Genomic DNA, 13,302 nt, shown 5'->3' with positions numbered 1-13,302 from the left:
AGCACTGCATATTGGTGTAACAGCAAAAGTTTGAAGTTTTCATCAAAAGTGGATGTAAAACCTTTTGGAGCTGAGCTCTTCATTGTGGCTGATGGATGTCAGGCCTTTTTCACCTCCCAAAGGAAACATATCAATTACAGCTAGAGAATGAGATTAGTGTAATCTCTAGATTAAGTAATCCTACATTGGATCTACTAGAAAAATAGGTTTGCAAAGCAGAAACTTGGTAGAAATTAACCGCAAGGAGAGAAGGGCCTTTTCTTAATTTTTGTTTCAAGTCACTAAAAGCTAGTTTGCATAGTGCATATTTGTACAGTTCTGTCCAAGCTTTGTTTTAATTATGTCTTCCTCTACAACATATACAGATTCATGGATATTCATGCCAAAATATTGAAAATAACCAATTCTATTGCTTTTTGATATTTTTATGTTATTTAAAAATTATCTAGTTGTAATTGATTTAAGCTGCTGATTAGGGAATATGTGTTATATTTACATAGAAGTAATGGCCTATTTTGTTTTTAGGAATTTGGATTGATACATTAATCTGTTACAAGACAATCTTCCATTTTACCTAATTTTCTATTCAATTTCCTCATATGCTGTCTGTGTTGTGCGTATACTGTTATGTGGAAATAAGTGAAACTTGAGAATACTACTACTTCTTACTCTTTTATTCAAATCAACTTGCTGTGTGGACTTCACCTTTTATTTTTCGTTGTTGTAATGCATGTACTTAGCTGTGTATTTATAAATACATGTATCTCTGTATAGTTTAGATAAAATTGTAACTTTTGAGGTGATCAAAGTAAAAATGAATGAATGAATGAACTTGAAGTATGATTTATGTTTCAAATTTAATCTTTAATTTGTCCTAAAGGATAAATGTTTTTTTTATATCATTTTGTACCTATAGGTCTCCAGGATGTAATGTTAATACCTACTGGTAGTCATACCATCAAGCTATCAAGTAAAGATCTTGGAAGCACCCTAGGACTCCATGAGATCGATGACACCAAGGGGCTGAATCAGGCAGCAGGTCCGGCAGAAGACACCTTGTATCCCGTTGGAGGAACAGTGGCATACTATAGAAGATTCAGAAGTGGGAGAGAGCAGATACTCATTGATCAGATCATCAAACGGGATCTTGTGGTAACGGTAAGTAAGAGGGCTTGTGACATCACGTTGGTTTATCACGTATTGTCGGGCAATTGCGTAACCCGACCATCAAGAAAAGGGCCCCTCAATTCCAGCGAGTTCGGATCCAGTTTACATAACACTTTTTGAAAATTATCAATCAAATATACAAATGTTCGGCTCCAATTTACAGATGATTTAAAAGATTATAGCCAAATGTACAAAGGGTCAGGTAAACTGGACCTGACCTTTTTAGAATTTACGGGCCTTTTTCTCAGATGGTCAGGTTTACTTTACACCATTGCCCGACCAGACGAAATAATCCGACGTGGTGGCAAAATAATAAATATGATTTATAATTATCTAAATCAGGCCCAGTGAATGAGGGGAAAGCATATAGCAAGAAAAACAAGACAAGATTCAAGGACAATTAAGAACAGAAAGCATTATATAAACATGTCTTTGTGTAACATTCAAATGAATGTTAAAATAAATTTGTGATTCTACAGGAACGTCTTTCACAACATCTATTAAATCATGATCCTGGGGTAAAAATGAGTGATAACTAATTGCGGCACCCCTCATAAACAGTGACTTGTTTTTTTGCTTCTAGATAGAAATCAACCTTTGATGCAGTTCTACATTGTAGGTAAGAAAATACTTTTACACGTGGAGCAGAGTTGCCAGATGCTAATGCGTCACTTGACCATTATCTCATGGCTTGGTTTGTCAAAGATTTTTTTTTGAATTTGTAACACAGCAGTCTGCATTTGGTCTCTTGAGTATATTTGCCTATTATCAATATAACTTAGATCTGTCTGCTTAAAAGTTATATTTCTTCAGCTTTTATTATTTTGCTGTGAGAAAAAAAACACTTTTAGGTTAAACAGAAGGAAACTATTTGATATAGGAAACAGATCATGGACAAATCACATTCATATCCCCAGGCCTCTTCCTATAAAAAGAAAATGACAGAATAACATCAATTTAAATCTAAATCTATTTCAGTGGCAAAATGAAATGGGAAGGACTACTAGATGTAAATGAGCATGTGTATCCATTTTATGGATCATGAACTATCTCTTGTTAAATTATTGTCAATTTTGAATGAAAGATCACACATTTTTTGTCTTACACATAACATTTTCAAGAAACATATCTTCATCATCTGTTTGTATTAAAATTTGCTGCTCATCATATTCCTACACCCTTCAAAAACAATTATTATTGCTATCATTTCATTACAGTAGATAATTATATAAGTAAAAATCTTGAATTTACAAATTAGAAGAGTATTTAAACACAACAAAACAAAAATCATGATATATCACATCATTGTAATGACTATCCTAGGGACCTGGGTCATGTAATGTGAGTTAATTGCAGGCTTAGAATAATCTATGAATTCTGTAGATCAGATTAGTGGGTGGGTAGAAGAGGAACAATCAACATTGATACAAATAGATGTATATAACAGTCCAATAGTACATTATGCGTAGGCATGCAGGAAGTTTTGATGTTGCCGCAATATATACTGGCAACAATAATGAAAATAGATGTTTTTATGAACATGATACAAAGGAGGGTACAATAAGGACTAATGAGTATGAAAGAGCAAAACTGATCATATTGTATGTATGGTAAACATTTGGACGATTATTTGTGAAACATTTTTCAAATTGTGTTGCACAATTAATGCTGAGCATAGGATGTAGAATGTGTATTGCTAAAAGCCCTGCTGCTCATTAATCTATAGAAAATAATGGTTTTAGATCATAATGACTGTGTTGTAGTACCGATATGCCCATATTCAAGAGTGACCAATGTTTTATACAGGAAAAAATTGTTGGCACGATGTTTAAACCCTTCACTCTCATGAGTTGTTAAACTTTTAAACATTTGTTTATATTTTAAAATTATTTAACATTTTCAAATGACTTGTTGAAGTTTAAAATAATAGTTGTTTGAGTAACAGGCCTAAATAACATTCTTAAATTTCTAAACAGTGCGTTATAGTTTTTACTCATTTAGCACTCTGAGGAGAAGGGGGCACATATGCACAACCCATACCCCTTTAAAAAGACTTGAAATTGGCTAGGCAAGATGCGTTAACTCTGACTGATTGTCAATATAATCACATAACAATAACATTATCCCTGGAGAACATAATCACAGTAGGTGGTTTCAGACCGCCTCGAAGTTCGTCAGTTCCAGGTATTCTCTGATCGGGAAATTTACCCCGATCACAAAATACCAGGTATTTTGGTAATGTGAAAGCAAACTACGCGTTATTTCCCCGAAAGAAAATACCCGCTAAATAATAGGTACTTGGCGAAATTACGAGAACTTTCGCGGGGATTTGTTCAAGGTCGCAGGTATTTTGGCAATGTGAAAGCAATTTACGGGAACTTTTAGCCCAGCGTGTCGTTGGGCGCGGGCGCCGTGGGTGGCTGCTGGGCTAGTGGTTTTGAATCTCGCGCCTTGCCTGCTTATTAGACCATACTGCGCATGCTCCTAACTTCAGGAATTTATCCCGAAGGGTATGTTTCGGGGCGGTGTGAATGCAGGAATAATTAATGGGTATTTTTTAGCCTAGAAATGTTCTCGTAATTTAACGGGGATTCTTGTGATCGAGGCGGTTTGAAACCACCTAAAATGTTCCTGCTCCTTGACCTGGGAAATTAGTAGGCCTATCTGAACAAACATGGTTTGTTATTTTCATAATAATTTCCTGCTTGTAATTGATTTCTACACCCTGTCTATGATATGCCCTATGATATGCCCTTTATATGTATGTTGTTTTCATTGAAGCTGGGGTAAAAATAACTTGTCAAGCAATGGCCACTGGGAGAACAGATTTAGGAACTGAACTTGCTAACATGGGTAAATGTATTAATTATGCATTATGATTTTTCAGTAAGAAAACAATTTGATGGCCACTTAATCTGTCATTTTTATGGGGCCTAAATTTTGGGCCTCGTGAATGCTGGATTGGACACGAACAGTATTTCCATCAAACCAGATTCCAATGTCTATTCACTGTTGATCCATCAAGATTTTCTAACGCCTGATGACATTTGAGTTTCCAACATTGTGCCCACATTGGCTTTTACCTGGGTTATTATTGTTATCATTATTATAGATACTTCAGGACTTTATTAATCTGAATAGCAAGGGTCTTTTTAAAATTTTCTCTCCTCTAGGAGAAATGGTAAGATCAGAAATCACTTGAAATCATCATTGATTTAGCATAATAATTGTCATTAGAAAGTGAATAATTTTTTACAAATGTTTGAATACATAACTCTTCAAGGAGTGATATCAGGGGCCCTTTGCAGAAAGAGTTGCGTTGTAATTAAACTAAAAAAAATCGCTATCAAATTGATTTTTAACCAATGAAAGTGCATATCAGGGACTTGCGCTTGAATCATTTGAGTTGTGTTCAAACAAAACTCTTCCTGCAACTGACCCCTGGAGAGACAGATGAAAATTGCTCTCGTAAATATATTGGATGGAGTGAAACCATTGACATCAATGGAATCTAGGGAGATTTGTCCTCAGTTGACCCCATTGACCATTCCCCTATGTATTTACACCTTGTTGTGAAGTGGCTCAGGGTAGGATTACAATGTTTATGATTAGGATAATGGCTGTTCAATTTGAACACAAAATCACTCATTAAAGGTGTCGTTTAGCAGTGAAGTTTCAATTTTATTTTGAATTGGTATGTGAAAAATTCTTTTCAAAGGTATGATTACCTGGCCAATAATTATAATCCTGTATTAAATAAAACTATGACCATCGCTGGTGAAAGGATATGGGGAAAATGTAACAATTGAATTGTCAGCATGGTCATTGCCCTTCTGATATATATTTGTGTTTTGAGGCAAGTGCTGCTGCCGCTCAGAATTAACCTGTAATTTCTATTTTCTTTATATTGGCGCAATGAAGAAGTATTGTTGTGAATAAAACACAATTGTTCAGTTCTCAATGGGATTAAGTTTCTAAACTGGAGTAAGATATTTTTTTTACGTTACTGATTAAAGTATTGCAGCCATCACAAGAATACCGGATTAATTGATTGATAAAAGTATCACAAGTCCTTGAACATTATTTTTTTATAAATATTTTTCATCATTATAAGTAACATTTATGACTGTTACAATTAATTAAAGATAGTTTCTTATTTTATTATATGATTATTTGTTTTCATGAATTCATCTATCTATTTATTAATTCATTCACATACTTGCTATCTCTTCTCAATCATATAGACCTGACTGGTGTTTCATAAAGCTGTTTGTGAAGTTACGCACAACTTTACGAACAACTGGAATATGTTTTTGAAGTGTAAAAATCAGCTACGTGGGGATATTTATTTATTCATTCATTCATTCACATACTCGCTATGTCTTCTCATTCATATAAGGTGGTTTCAGACCGCCTCAAAGTTCCTCAGTTCCAGGTATTTTGGCAATGTGAAAGCAAACTACGCGAAATTTCCCCGAAAGAAAATACCCGGAAAAATAGTAGGTACTTGGCGAAATTACGAGAACTTTCGCGGGGATTTTCCAAGGTCGTGGGTATTTTGTCAATCTGAAAGCAAAGTACGAGAACTTGTATCCCATCGATCACCGCGATAAGTGAATTTCCGGTGCATAGCGCGCGCTGTTCGATATGCATGGATATGCGAGGCTCATGCGAGGTCTACCGAGCGAGCAAGCCGGTGCGGCCTGCGCCAGTGCATGCAGCCATAAACATACGTACACTTTTTATGCGACGTGACTCGGGGTTTGACTTTGACTCGGCAGTTGATTCTTCTTCTTCAAATAATTAGTTTTACGAATTAAGGGTGATATTTACGGGTATTCTACATTTTCATACCAGATGACATCGCACTGGAGTGAGGAGGCCACCAAGGCCTTAATTTCAATGTGGAGAGAAATCTAGTGCAAATGATGATCAAGGGAACAAATGATTTGCGCATATGATCGAGTATAGTTAGTACGTGCTAGAGCTAGGCCGGCTGCAGGCGGATCTCCCGCCCCGGCTGGCTGTCCCACGATCGCAATACGTACTGCTGTTGAAAAGCGCGCGCTTCTCCGTCTGCTACCAGACAGTACTGCGCATGCTCATAACTTCGAGAAATTTCCCCGAAGAGTGTTTCGGGGCAGTCTGAATGCGGGAATAATTATCTGGTATTTTTTAGCATGAAAAAGTTCTCGTAATTTAACGGAGATTCTTGTGATCGAGGGGGTTTGAAACCACCTATGCACCAGGGTAGTCTTTCTCAAAGCTGTTTGTATATAGTTAGGCACAACTTTACATATACATCTGCATATCATGTAGCACAAGAAAGGATCAGCAGTCGTGCGTTAAGTCATTCGTAACTCGTAACTTAACAGCTTTATGAAGTGACAGTTTTTTTTTTGGACTCAGAATTTTGCATTAATTGCATTGTGATTACAATGATGTCCTAACTTTACAGAGGAGTGGCATTGGTTTCTCTACTTCTTTGTAATTACTTTCTTACAACATTAAAAAGAAGATATAATTAGAAAAGTACTGATGCCTTTTGAAAAAAAAATCAATCTTGTGTCAATCTAATTTCTTTTTCCATGGATTGAAACGCTTGAAATGGGTAAAGAAATCCCAAAGCAGTTTTGTAAAGTCAAAATGTCAACCTCATCATGAAACGCATGCCACTTTTCTCCTACAAACTAAATAACTCTGGCATTCTCAGACAGAAACTTATCAAGTGTGTCTCCAGCAAATATTTGAAATATGAAATATAATTTTACTTAAAAATGAGAGAAAATTTGTAGAAAGGTTCGATTGATGGGTGTAGATGACTTCTACATGTATATGCATGGATCAGTATTGACTTGCGAGATCAGATTGCAGATATTCTCGTCCTTGTCCTTTCATCACTTTTGTCCTCTATTTTCTCTCTCTCTTTCTCTCTTTTACTTTCTCCCTCTCTCTTGTCTGTCTATCCATCACTCTCTTTTTCTCATTATCACTCATCTCACTTTATTTTCAACTATAAACTCTTTGCAGCTATCTCTGTTCTTCTTTCTATCACATGTATCCACCATATATCTCTTGCAAAATTTTATTCACAGTTGAGTTTCATTGTGTTGGAAGCTTGTGAAATGCATTTTCATACATAAAACTGTCTTTATGTCTATAATTTGCTCCGAAGACTTTAAAAAACTTTTTCCAAATGTAAGCTAGACTGGATTTAATGCAGAATATATATCAACCGTAAAAGATAAAGTATTCAAATATTCTAATAAGCACATGCTGGAGAGTGTAGACGAACAAACTGTGTCTGTTAACGATTAGGAAAGTACGAACATTGGGGAAGAAATTTTACGTAAAACACATTAAAACTCTTTCTGAAACGTACAGGTGTTTTCATTTGAGTGCAAATTTAATTGTAAGTATTATTTTCAGCTTTGTAATAGTTGTTGAACGTTGACAGGTATTGTCAAGTGGAATTGAGAATGCACTTAGGTAAACTTATTTTTATCTGACAAACTTGACCATAATGTTCGGAATGGCTGATACTCCAGTAAGAATTCATGAAACTTTTTGTCAGTGATTTTGATTGAATAGTTCAAACATATATATATATATATATATATATATATATAAAACGTTTAATAACATATGCAATAAGTACAAAAGACTATGAATTTTAAATTCTTCAAAGATGAATTCGAGACAATAATATGCCAAATAATACCAGGATGAAAAATATCTAGGGCCCCTCCACTTTGAGACTTTTAACAAATGTGTTATCGATAATCATTGGGAAAAATTTAATATAATGTTGGGGTTTTTGTAATGAGAGTTTAGCACTGAATAGATTGTCACATTCAGTTCTGACAATATCAGTGAAATCATTATGGTTTTGAGTGGCTGAGAAGCACTGGTCTTTGAGTGTTACCATAGTAACTGTCAGATCTAACAACTTGTCAGTGCTGACATGTAGCTTAGGAAAACACAGTGGTTGGGAGAGATATGTCCAGCATGCAAAGTTAAACACATATCCGTCATGACACTAGGATATGAGGTCTTGGCATATAAATCATACACCCATGAAGTCACATAATAGATTTGCAGTTATTTTGATAGACATGCATTTATTGATATCTGTAAAATAATACATATAACATTATTTCCCCAAAATTTACATTCTGCATATTTTGACATCAATTTTTACAGAGTTTTCTGGAGATCAGAAAAATGAAAATGTATTTGGTGTCCACCCTCCGAGTGACATCATTTTTTTTGCATTTTTTTTTTATTTCCTGTGACTGATTGTTCACATAACGAGTGATGTCCTCATACAGCATTCTCTTTATAATCATTTTAGGAGATTTCCCTTTGCGTGGGATAAGTTTAAATCCCATGTGCCGAGCATGAAACCTTATATGCAGAGCATTATTTGTAGATCCACAACAAGATATCACATTCCTGATGGTCGTCTGTGTTGTATTGGTTGTTTTCACATTTTGACCTGAGATGTGTCTAAACTCATGTACTTACAAGTGATATTAATACAGGTTCTTAATCGTAAGTTGAGTAATCATGTAGCTCAGATACAAAAGGTTAGTCATCTTGTCAATATTGCTGCCTATATTAATCACCAAACTCTGGTTAATGATATCTTCTCCTCAAAACTTAGTCGGCATAAGTCTTTCTTGTGAGCCAGCATACCCTTGAACCAGGAGTCGTGGGTTTTCATTTGAAGTTGGTCATGTTTTGGTCAAATACTTTCACGTAGTTAGTCACTCGTTACATTGTGGTCTGTCAGTAAGCCTCCAGTATGAGAGATCGGAGTAGTGCCAACTTCCTGTCCTGGAGCTCAATTACATCTAGACTGGTTCTCACTACACTCAATGTTTAGGAAGATGTCAGATTAAATTTTCCAAGATCATAAAATGTATATCAGTGACAAATATCTATTGATGTACCTCCCCATGTCATCCAATTATTTGTACAGTGAAACTTTTTAAATTTGTCAGGAACATTTTATGCTGCAAACTGCAGTAAAAACTGCTGTTTTATTCAGAAGTTCAGATATTCTAGAAGAAAACGAAAAGATGAAGATATTATCTGTGTGATGCAGTATTAAGGAAGTTGTCTGCAATAGAAATAATCTTAATAGTTTAAAAAATGATTAAAAACAGTTTTATTTGGAAGATTTTGGGAACATCTAGAGATAAAAATCAAGTTGGTCTATTGATTTTAGACTTCTTGGAAATGGTGGTGAAGATGAAAGAATAATTATGTGAGGAAATTAGTAGTTAATTAATGAACGAGCCAAGTATGATATTAATGAATTGATACAAATGTAACTAACAATTCCCCTAGAGATTCCCATGTACCCATGTATAAGTCTATGTAATATAAAATTAAACGTTATTTATTCTTGATGGTGAAAATTGATAAATAGATGCCCTTTCTTTAATTGTTATTTGTTTTTTACATTTATTTTGCAAGATCCAGTGATATGTTATTATAGATATCTTTTTAAAGTATCCCTTTTATCTTTTTTGATAGTTACAATATATGTAATCAATGTTCAATTGAAGAAATATAACCTTTATTTCAACTTCAATTGTTCATTTAATAATTAATGATGAAAAATCTACAGAAGGATATAGTCTATTTTAACAGACCTTATTTGATTTGCTTTTCAGGTGTATTTATCAGACAGCAGACGATCACGCGAGAAACTTCATTACCAATACCTGTATCCACTAACTCATGTCTGGAAGAACAGAGGATGGTCAGCCTGTTCAGCTTCATGCGGAGGTGGTAAGAATCATTGCTAATTACAATCTAAACTGAACTGAATTGTGTATAAAAGTGGGGGGGGGGGGTGACCCCTACCCAGACAACGAGTGTAATGTGAAAGGGAGAGGAAAAGAGAGAGAGAGAGTGACATACATCATTACCCATACTTGTATCCACTTATACCCCTTTCATAAACCCAATTATGCGGCTAATAGCAGCATAATTTGGTCGTAAAATCGGAGGAGGACCAGAGTTATCCGCATTATTTTGATGCTGCAATTATCCGCATAATAGCAGCATCGGGACAAGATTTTGAGTTTATGAACGTATTTCCAAATAATGCGGATATTTGCCATGGTGCGGTCACAAGGTCACCCTTTTCCAACACAACCGCATCGGAGGGGGCGTGTCCAGTTGTCATGACGATTATCCGCCTTTTTCAGGACGGGCGCTCGTAAAAATAATGCGGATAATTTTCGGAGTTTGTGAACGCAATTTTTATTGAATTATCCGCATTACTATTAGGCGGCTAATTGGAGGATAGGTTTATGAAAGGGGTATAACTGATGTCTGGAAGAACAGGGTCAACTTGTTCATTTGTGCTCATCATTTTCACCATCAAGACCCATTTATTATCACCTGTCAGGTCCATCATTATTTTTTAAGTGTCCATTATCACCATTTACATGTACAAATGGAAAGTTACATGTCCTATATCATTACAATAGCCCATTATCACTTTAAGTGGCCTATTACCTCAAAGTTCACATGATCGCCATTTCCATTAGTCGATCATCACCTCCGAGTGACCATCAATACAAAAAAAAGAAGAAACAATACCATTTAGATTGACCATTGATCTTCCTGAAAGTGAGCAGTTTATTATGGCTGACCATGATAACCTTACTTTGACTCATCATTACCACTTATGCTTCAGTTATCACTGCCTGAAGTAGAGTAAACATGGATATGGCAACTAAAATTGTCATAACTGACATGATGAATTAATTCACAGCTTTTACTCATCCATTCAATCCCTCCAATGTCATGACACTGTTATGCTGCCCTCTGGAGTTATGGGGTCATTCCTCTAGGGAGTTTGAATGCGTCCACCCAGGGTTGAGAGAGGGTGGGGTGGAGTGGTTGTGTCACTTGTCTGTGTATTATGATATATATACAGATACCAGATAAATCCTGCAGAGAAAAAAATTACACAGGTAAGGGGCGATTTCACACCGCCCCCCCTCCCCCGTGTAATGCTCAATGCAATGTTGCAGATTTATGCAGTAGATTGTGAAAAGTAGTCCCCAAAAATAAAAGAAACATATATATATCTTTTTGCCTGAAGCCCTGTAACATCATCATCTTTTAATCTTAAAGAAAACACCTTCAATCGTGCTCACAAGCTTTCTTAAAGGGATGAAATAATCGAACTAACTGAATTGATGTTATCAAGAAATGGACTTCATAAAGGAGAGGTTCAAATTAGAAGCCTTCATGACCAATTTGAAGTCCAGTGATCTGCTCGACTGTAAACCCCTATTGCTTGGGGAGGGGGGGGGGAGTGTTCCCCAATATGACAAAAAAAGGGGAGGGAGAGAAGAAGGCCAATAAATGGAAAGAAATTGAGAGAAAGAGAGATGAGAAATGGTTCCCCCTTGGAAATACCTGATAAGGTTTTGCTAGTAGCAAAGCCATCTCTGCTATATCTGCTTGTATATAAAATATCTAATTAGCTAAATTATATACAATTCATTTTACTATTGGCTGGTTTATAGTTAAAGTGCTTCACTAAGTCCATTCACACCCACCAATTCACCAAAAATACATGTAGGGCTTAGACAAAGGGAACTTGTTCAGCTCAAAAAATACTTGTAATTTATTTATTTTTGAGCATTCACACTTGCAGATGAAGTTCCTATAGTAATTGGTTACCAACAAGACTTAATTCTTGCATTCCTATAAAGGATGTTCATTATTTTTGTCTCACATTCTAAGTTCTCACTATGCAAATATCTCTGTGAAATTGACCTAACATTTTCTGATCTTTGTTGGAATTTTATAGCAGGGTCGGTATGAAAGTGGTTACACTTTCTCAAATAGAACATCATTCACACGTTACTGAATATTGGACCTTAACCACTTGAGTACAGGAACATGGTGGTTCCTGTAATATGTCTGCAGGAATAAAATAAATCAGTATTCAACAGGTTAAGAATGATGATACAGCAGAATGACACTATCTACTTTATCTCATATTGCTTAATATTTCTCCCCTACTTCACCCTCTGGATTACTTTCTTCACTATTTTAGGGATTTTGTTCTTGAAGTAAATTGGATTAGTTAGTACCTTTGACACATTTCCAATCAAGCGTTGATTAAATTAGCCTATTTTTAAAAATACATCGAAGCTAGCCATCTTAATTATAATGACTCTTAAAAATGAAGTATTTGAAATACTTCAGTTTGAAGCTTTTGTTTAAGTCTGTGAATATGAGAAGGCCTATATGGCATTTCCATAGGCTAGCAAAACTTTTTTTATAGGGCTGATGCATATTAATTTCATGACATCTTCTGTATGTTGTTTGAGTCAGGATTCATGCAGATAAAAAAAAAAAAAAAATCAAACCTTTCAGATAATTTGCCTACACCTTTAATTATCACATTTCATATTGCACATTATTTGTAAGAAGCAATTGTCTTTTAGAGATTACTTAGGACAAGAAATATAATAAAATGAAAAATAAATTTACTTTGAAAGACAGTGGATAATAATTACTTCTGTATAAAACCATTGCTGGTAATAATATGTGATTTTTTTTATTTTTACAAATGTTACTGTGTGATATTTGTTGAGATGATTTTAGAATTATGTGCTATGAATACATTTTCAATTTGAATTAAAGATCTACATCTTATTTCAGATTTCATTCAATTGTGTTACGATGTATGTCGATGTTTCAACATGTTATAGTTCAGTTGGCAAAGACCTTCAACATCTGTTACTTTTACCCACCTTGCACTTCCAGAAAACTTAATATGATTTTAATTAATTTTGATTGCAAGTCAGGAAATAGGTCCCATGTTAGAGAGTCCCTCTGCTGTGAATTACCTGTTTCCTCGTAGAGTGTCAGCGTACTAAATACCTGGAATGTGGTAGAGCGCTAGGTGGTCAAACACGGCTCGTTACAACTTCAATCTTTTCCAGACTTTTTCTGGTGACTTCACATTCTCTGCTGAACTGTAGCTGCTTTCAGGTGCATGTTATCAAATTAAACCTGGGTACCCTTGTTTAAGAGTTATTTTAATGGTAACAGTCCACAACACCCAATCAAATTCAAGGATTCTATGAA

General features: G+C 35.2%; 1 protein-coding gene across 1 annotated transcript; it reads left to right on the top strand.

Moving 5' to 3' along the window:
- Window positions 1–917: 917 nt before the first annotated feature.
- Window positions 918–12,556, top strand: LOC135154128 (uncharacterized). The gene is made up of 2 exons (XM_064099397.1): window positions 918–1,158; window positions 9,852–12,556. The coding sequence occupies exons 1-2, from the start codon at window positions 931–933 to the stop codon at window positions 9,984–9,986; spliced, it is 363 nt and encodes a 120-aa protein (XP_063955467.1). The 5' UTR covers window positions 918–930; the 3' UTR covers window positions 9,987–12,556.
- Window positions 12,557–13,302: the final 746 nt, after the last annotated feature.

Source organism: Lytechinus pictus, chromosome 5, assembly GCF_037042905.1.
Source record: "Lytechinus pictus isolate F3 Inbred chromosome 5, Lp3.0, whole genome shotgun sequence".
Taxonomy (NCBI): domain Eukaryota; kingdom Metazoa; phylum Echinodermata; class Echinoidea; order Temnopleuroida; family Toxopneustidae; genus Lytechinus; species Lytechinus pictus.
This window is presented reverse-complemented; position numbering and strand designations above follow the sequence as displayed.